At 41.1% G+C, this 8,084-nt stretch overlaps 2 protein-coding genes across 2 annotated transcripts in view; both read left to right on the top strand.

The window, feature by feature from the left end:
- Positions 1-3,093: 3,093 nt before the first annotated feature.
- LOC107292657 (olfactory receptor 9G4-like) lies at positions 3,094-3,858 on the top strand. Its single transcript, XM_015821768.1, has one exon. It carries the CDS (start codon positions 3,094-3,096, stop codon positions 3,856-3,858), a length of 765 nt encoding a protein of 254 aa, XP_015677254.1.
- A 3,574-nt stretch (positions 3,859-7,432) lies between these two features.
- Positions 7,433-8,084, top strand: part of LOC107292664 (olfactory receptor 9G4) — a 1,409-nt gene continuing 757 nt past the window's right edge. The window contains exon 1 of the mRNA XM_015821775.1: positions 7,433-8,008. Within this exon, the coding sequence (XP_015677261.1) occupies positions 7,433-8,008 (576 nt within the window). The remainder of the gene's footprint in view (positions 8,009-8,084) is intronic.

Genomic DNA, 8,084 nt, shown 5'->3' with positions numbered 1-8,084 from the left:
TTTCATGCCCATTGCTGGTTGGCTAACTAGCAACAGGGTCTTGCCAGCCAATGGAATTGTGTGATTACAAGCCAGGGGAATCCCATAAAAGAGGGCTCCCCTGGCCCAGAGAGCCAGTCCGGATTTACTTTATGCCTTGCCAATAAACCAAGAGCTGACTGTCACTCGACTCGTGTCTTACTGCCTGCGCGATCCAACAGAAATGTAGACATAAATTGCTAGTGATGTTTTTTTAGGAGGATATGCTTGCCAGTGTAAGAATGTCTACAATGTATACATCAGTTCTTTGCTAATTATGCAGAAATGCTCCTTCTGGTGGTGACTTGCAAGAGTTTGTGGTGTTCGGGTGTTTGCAACATTTTAAAAAAAATGGACTAGTTTAGAGGCATTTTGAGCTCTGCTCCCAGAGGCTAAAACTAAAGTTATAAGGCTGAACAGGGCACTTTATTTTTCCTCTTCATCTATTATATATATTTTTTTCATTCTTCTAGAACAGAGTCCGTTCTTAATTTGCCTTGTGGGATGCTGATATAACTATACTTCAGATCAAATGAGTAGTCATCATTTCCCCCCTCTTTGTCTTTTACAGACTGAGAATACATACATCCATTGTTGTAAAAGCCATTTGTGCATCTTTGGATCAGACCAGATGTTTATCCATGGCCCTTTCTTTATTTAGTGGGAGGCTCTGACAAAATCCAACATTCCCCAAGCTTATGTTAGTGACCACATTTTGTCCGTGGCCTAAATACTAGTTTTATGCCTCCCTTTCTATCATAACATCCACCCCTCACCTATATTCAGTGTCTCTGTGCTTTATTGCTTTTTTTTTTTTTCCCAGGTGATCAAGAGACCTTTTTTTCCATCTCAATCCAATAAAATGTACTTGGATGATTTTTCCTTGATGCTTTCCATTGCATTATTGCAATCACTCATTCTTTCCTTTCTTTTTTCCCCCTTAGTGTCAATTAATAGGTTGTTAAAGGTATCTGGACATTTGAATATTTGATTTAAAAATGATTTTATAATTAAAATAGTTTTTCTTCAGAAATTATGTAGTTGCTTAGATACCCTGCATTTCCTGTCCTATGTATGCTTTTGTTTCCTTTGTTAAGAATGTGTGTGTGCTCTGTGTGTGTGTGTCCTCACCCTGCAGACACTCAGATCTACATGCAATCCAGGTAGAGCCTTGGGGTTTAATTTTTATGTGGTGTACATAGAATCTAATTTGTCACTAGGAAGGACAGAGCACAAGGCCAACTCTTGTTGATATCTGAGCAAAGGTACAAATGCCTATTGAAGTAACCACATCTCTATTTGCTAATCTAAATTCTTGGATCCAATAAGGAACTCCAACACATTGTTCTCCCTTAAATCCTTCAGTTACAACTTTAACTTCAGAAATCCACGTCCAATAATTTATAATTGCCTTTTTGTGGCAGAACACCAAACCCGGTATGTACTAGAAATGTTATCCAAGAGTTTTTCCTTAAGGTCTCATTTAAACAGCAATAGAGAGACTAGATTAGAACTAGATATAAAAATAGAACTAGATATAAAATTAGAATCAGATATAAAATGCTACTATCATCCATCTACCGTGGTATTTCTCTAAATGAGAACCATTTCTTCTACATACAACAAAATTTGTTACAATAATTCAACAAGATCAAAATTTGAGAAGAAAGGGCAAACAGGCCTATATTTTACACAATGTATATGTAGTATCAATACAATCCTTGGATACAGAGCCATCTTAACAAGGACTGAGCCTTTGGATATCAGGCTACTAAATTTTTTATATTACCTTTTTATTTTTTATTTTTTTAAAAAAAAAAACTGGATGGAGGAATGATTGACAGAAGAACTTTCCTATGGAATCAAGGAGAGGTTTGTTAAAGGCCTGAGCTGACTAGCAATTTACTAATTCTAGGAAGTTGTTATGATAAGTACATGGGGAGAATAATCCAAAACAGGAGGGAGAGGAATCTATGTGAAATATATCCCACCTTTGCCCTTTGCCCCATTAGAAAAGGTAATGTGGCCTTCAAGTCTGGGCTGACTCTTGGTGTCTACGTTCATGCAGTTTTCTTGGCAACCATGCAGAATTGATTTGATGTTAATTGTTCTAGAAGGTTTCTGCAACTGTAAAGTACAGCCTTCTTCAAAGTCTTCCTTTCAGTTTTGCTTCAGCCCCAACCTTGTTAACAGTTTGAGCCCCAACAAGGACCTTTAAGCTTTCACATATTGCAGTGGTGGCGAACCTATGGCACGCGTGCCAGAGGCGGCACTCGGAGCCCTCTCTGTGGGCACGCACACCATGCCCCGGAGATGGCAATCATCCCTCTTCAACCAGCCGCCCACTAACTCACCGAGGTCCCACGTGGCCGGATGCATCCCAGCACCCATGCGCTCGCTGGCCTCTGTGTGCGGGGGCCGATGGCGTCAGGCAGCCGCTGCCCCGGCCCCTGCCTCGCCTTGCCCTGTGACAATGGCACCCCATCCTGCCTTGCCTCACCCCGCAGGACGAGCCTCCTGCCCACCACCCCACCTGCCACAGACCCCCTGGATCTCCACCCCTGCCCAGCTCCCACAGGCATCCCTCCCTATGAGCAACATCGAGGTGATCATGCCCACCTTGGCCACACCCACCCAATCTGCCATGACCACCACAGCCATGCCCATCCAGTGGGCCACACCCACCTGGCACCCGACGATAAATAAGTGGGCTTTGGGTTGCAGTTTGGGCACTCGGTCTCTAAAAGGTTCGCCATCACTGACATATTGTATGCTGAGACCACCTTCAAAAAAGATTAGCAGAATACATGGAATGCTCCTAAGCAGTGAGAGCCTTCTGTTGCACTTTTTTTGTAAAAGCTGTAAATATATCCTGTAAATATATCCAAAATATTAACACAGAGAAGGGAAAGCATTTCAGGGCAAAATTGGCCAAACTCATACCAAATGTATCGTGGGAGGTGGGAATGTCAACACATTATTCAACACGTTAGCAGGTATTCTCTATTTCAGGGCTGAAAACTGCAACATTCTAATTTCTTTTTGCTCAGTAAACAGGTTATGCTTATGGAAATGATGAATGTGGAAGGAAATCGGACATTGATTACTGATTTTATCTTGGCTGGGTTTACAACAGACCCATTTCTACGCATAATCTTCTTTGTGCTGTTTTTGGTCTCCTACACCATAACACTGGTTGGGAATCTGGGCCTTCTGGGACTGATCTACCTGGACGTCCGCTTGCACACACCCATGTACTTCTTTGTGGGCAGCCTTTCCTTCCTGGATGTCTGGTACTCTTCAGTCTACACTCCTCGGATATTGTCTGACTGTGTGTCCATGAACAACCACATGACCCTTGCTGGTTGTGCAGCCCAGTTCTTCTTCTCTGCTGGCTTGGCCTACACTGAATGCTTCCTATTGGCCTTCATGGCCTATGACCGCTTTGTGGCCATCTGCAACCCACTCCTTTATGCCACTGCCATGCCCAAGAAGCTCTGTGTCCAGCTGGTGGTAGGAGCCTATGCAGCTGGCTTTGCCAATGCTATTGCCCACACTAGTAATACCTTCCGCCTACGCTTTTGTGGGAACAATGTCATCAACCACTACTTTTGTGATGTGGCACCCCTTGTGAAGATGGCCTGTGATGACATAGGGATCTATGATCTCATTGTGTCTTCTATGATGGGTTGCAGTCTGCTGGCAACTACAGCTGTCATCCTGAGATNGCTGAATAAGGAGTTTAAACACATTGCAGATGTAAAAGGTGAAATGCTGAAGGTATCACAGAACAGGGTAGCTAATTTCATCTGTGTGGTAGAGATACGCACATTGCTGTAGTGGAGATTTTAAAGGTACCTCATACTGCTCCAGTTTTCTGAAATCCATTAATTCTGTCTTTCCAATGTGGTGCCTACTAAATGTGATGGGACCCCAGCTATCAGAGAGCCCAAGTCTTTCCTTTCTGCTATTTTGAAATAATTTTATTTTGCGGTGGGGCAGGGGGGGGGGAATTGCCAATTTATTGTTATTTAGGGTAAAAACATTCTTGAGGTGACCTAGCATCTTTGGAACCAGATATTCCAATGTTCTAAAGGCAGTACACAATTGCTTCTGAAATATTTTCTTTAAAAACATGGGGTCTATGAGAAAGTGGCAGAATTAAACATAAATCAACAAACAGGACACTGCAACTGTCATAAATATGAATCAGTTGCTAAGCGTCTGAATGTGATCATGTAACCATTGGGATGTTGCAATGGTCATAAGTGTGAAAAAAAGTAACTTTCTTCACTGCCATTGTAACTTTGAACAGTCACTAAACAAGCTGTTATAAGTCGAGGACTACCTGTACTTTTGTGATTGCTCCTGTTGTGTTCTTTTGTATTCCCCCCCCCTTAATCCCCTATGCGCATCCTGATCACCCATTAAGGGTGATTGCCCTTCTCCATCTGCATACAGTTTCATGCCCGTTGCTGGTTGGCTAACTAGCAGCGGGGTCTTACCAGCCAATGGAATTGTGTGATTACAAGCCAGGGGATTCCCATAAAAGAGGGCTCCCCTGGCCCAGATGCCAGTCCGGATTTACTTCATGCCTTGCCAATAAACCGAGAGCTGACTGTCACTCGACTCGTGTCTTACTGCCTGCGCGATCTAACAGCTCCCTTCTCAGAGGAGCTAATTAGGTATATGTGGCAGAACGCATTTGAATGCAGGACATGAATGGATGACCTTCATCCTTCTAATATGAGACTTCCGTTAGTCCATAACTGGCACGTAATGGACTGCCAGGGTGGTATATTTTACAATTAATGCAGAGATCCAGGTTCACACCCAGCAGCTAGTTATTATGTTCACTGATTTATGTTTAATTCTCTCACTTTCTCATAGACTGATCGGTTTTAGAGAAAATATTTCAGAAGCAATTGTGTACTGCCTTTAGAACATTGGAAAGAATTTTGCTCCATAACTCATTTAAATATAGAAGAGTTTCCAGTTAATACACTGCAGGATTCATTATGCACATGCAGACCCTATAAAAATCCATTTCAAGGTCATAGAAATGTAGACATAAATTGCTAGTGATGTTTTTTTAGGAGGATATGCTTGCCAGTGTAAGAATGTCTACAATGTATACATCAGTTCTTTGCTAATTATGCAGAAATGCTCCTTCTGGTGGTGACTTGCAAGAGTTTGTGGTATTCGGGTGTTTGCAACATTTAAAAAAAATGGACTAGTTTAGAGGCATTTTGAGCTCTGCGGACAGAGGCTAAAACTAAAGTTATAAGGCTGAAAAGGGCACTTTATTTGTCCTCTTCATCAATTATATATATTTTTTCATTCTTCTAGAACAGAGTCCATTCTTAATTTGCCTTGTGGGATGTTGATATAACTATACTTCAGATCAAATGAGTAGTCATCATTTCCCCCCTCTTTGTCTTTTACAGACTGAGAATACATCCATTGTTGTAAAAGCCATTTGTGCATCTTTGGATCAGACCAGATGTTTATACATGGCCCTTTCTTTATTTAGTGGGAGGCTCTGACAAAATCCAACATTCCCCAAGCTTATGTTAGTGACCACATTTTGTCCGTGGCCTAAATACTAGTTTTATGCCTCCCTTTCTATCATAACATCCACCCCTCACCTATATTCAGTGTCTCTGTGCTTTATTGCTTTTTTTTTTTTGCCCAGGTGATCAAAAGACTTTTTTTTCCATCTCAATCCAATAAAATGTACTTGGATGATTTTTCCTTGATGCTTTCCATTGCATCACTGCAATCACTCATTCTTTCCTTTCTTTTTTTCCCCTTAGTGTCAATTAATAGGTTGTTAAAGGTATCTGGACATTTGAATATTTGATTTAAAAATGATTTTATAATTAAAATAGTTTTTCTTCAGAAATTATGTAGTTGCTTAGATACCCTGCATTTCCTGTCCTGTGTATGCTTTTGTTTCCTTTGCTAAGAATGTGTGTGTGCTCTGTGTGTGTGTGTCCTCACCCTGCAGACACTCAGATTTACATGCACTCCAGGTAGAGCCTTGGGGTTTAATTTTTATGTGGTGTACATAGAATCTAATTTGTCACTAGGAAGGATAGAGCACAAGGCCAACTCTTGTTGATATCTGAGCAAAGGTACAAATGCCTATTGAAGTAACCACATCTCTATTTTCTAATCTAAATTCTTGTATCCAATAAGGAACTCCAACACATTGTTCTCCCTTAAATCCTTCAGTTACAACTTTAACTTCAGAAATCAACGTCCAATAATTTATAATTGCCTTTTTGTGGCAAAACACCAAACCCAGTATTCACTAGAAATGTTTTCCAAGAGTTTTTCCTTAAGGTCTCATTTAAACAGCAATAGGGAGACTAGTTTAGAACTAGATATAAAATTAGAACTAGATATAAGATTAGAACCAGATATAAAATGCTACTATCATCCATCTACTGTGGTATTTCTCTAAATGAGAACCATTTCTTCTACATACAACAAAATTTGTTACAATAATTCAACAAGATCAAAATTTGAGAAGAAAGGGCAAACAGGCCTATATTTTACACAATGTATATGTAGTATCAATACAATCCTTGGATACAGAGCCATCTTAACAAGGACTGAGCCTTCGGATATCAGGCTACTAAATTTTTTATATTACCTTTTTATTTTTTATTTTTTTTAAAAAAAAACTGGATGGAGGAATGATTGACAGAACTTTCCTATGGAACCAGGGAGAGGTTTGTTAAAGGCCTGAGCTGACTAGCAATTTACTAATTCTAGGAAGTTGTTATGATAAGTACATGGGGAGAATAATCCAAAACAGGAGGGAGAGGAATCTATGTGAAATATATCCCACTTTTGCCCTTTGCCTCATTAGAAAAGGTAATGTGGCCTTCAAGTCTGGGCTGACTCTTGGTGTCTACATGAATACGTTCATGCAGTTTTCTTGGCAACCATGCAGAATTGATTTGATGTTAATTGTTCTAGAAGGTTTCTGCAACTGTAAAGTACAGCCTTCTTCAGAGTCTTCCTTCCAGTTTTGCTTCAGCCCCAACCTTGTTAACAGTTTGAGCCCCAACAAGGATCTTTAAGCATTCACATATTGTATGCTGAGACCACCTTCAAAAAGGATTAGCAGAATACATGGAGTGCTCCTAAGCAATGAGAGCCTTCTGTTGCACTTTTCTTGTAAAAGCTGTAAATATATCCTGTAAATATATCCAAAATATTAACACAGAGAAGCGAAAGCATTTCAGGGCAAAATTGGTCAAACTCATACCAAATGTATCGTGGGAGGTGGGAATGTCAACACATTATTCAACACGTTAGCAGGTATTCTCTATTTCAGGGCTGAAAACTGCAACATTCTAATTTCTTTTTGCTCAGTAAACAGGTTATGCTTATGGAAATGATGAATGTGGAAGGAAATCGGACATTGATTACTGATTTTATCTTGGCTGGGTTTACAACAGACCCACTTCTACGCATAATCTTCTTTGTGCTGTTTTTGGTCTCCTACACCATAACACTGGTTGGGAATCTGGGCCTTCTGGGACTGATCTACCTGGACGTCCGCTTGCACACACCCATGTACTTCTTTGTGGGCAGCCTTTCCTTCCTGGATGTCTGGTACTCTTCAGTCTACACTCCTCGGATATTGTCTGACTGTGTGTCCATGAACAACCACATGACCCTTGCTGGTTGTGCAGCCCAGTTCTTCTTCTCTGCTGGCTTGGCCTACACTGAATGCTTCCTATTGGCCTTCATGGCCTATGACCGCTTTGTGGCCATCTGCAACCCACTCCTTTATGCCACTGCCATGCCCAAGAAGCTCTGTGTCCAGCTGGTGGTAGGAGCCTATGCTGCTGGCTTTGCCAATGCTATTGCCCACACTAGTAATACCTTCCGCCTACGCTTTTGTGGGAACAATGTCATCAACCACTACTTTTGTGATGTGGCACCCCTTGTGAAGATGGCCTGTGATGACATAGGGATCTATGATCTCATTGTGTCTTCTATGATGGGTTGCAGTCTGCTGGCAACTACAGCTGTCATCCTGAGAT

This window comes from Protobothrops mucrosquamatus, unplaced genomic scaffold (assembly GCF_001527695.2).
Source record: "Protobothrops mucrosquamatus isolate PMUCROS unplaced genomic scaffold, P.Mucros_1.0 scaffold1399, whole genome shotgun sequence".
NCBI classification, from domain to species: Eukaryota; Metazoa; Chordata; class Lepidosauria; order Squamata; family Viperidae; genus Protobothrops; species Protobothrops mucrosquamatus.
The sequence above is the reverse complement of the archived record's forward strand: the minus strand, read 5'-3'. Positions and strand labels throughout refer to the sequence as shown.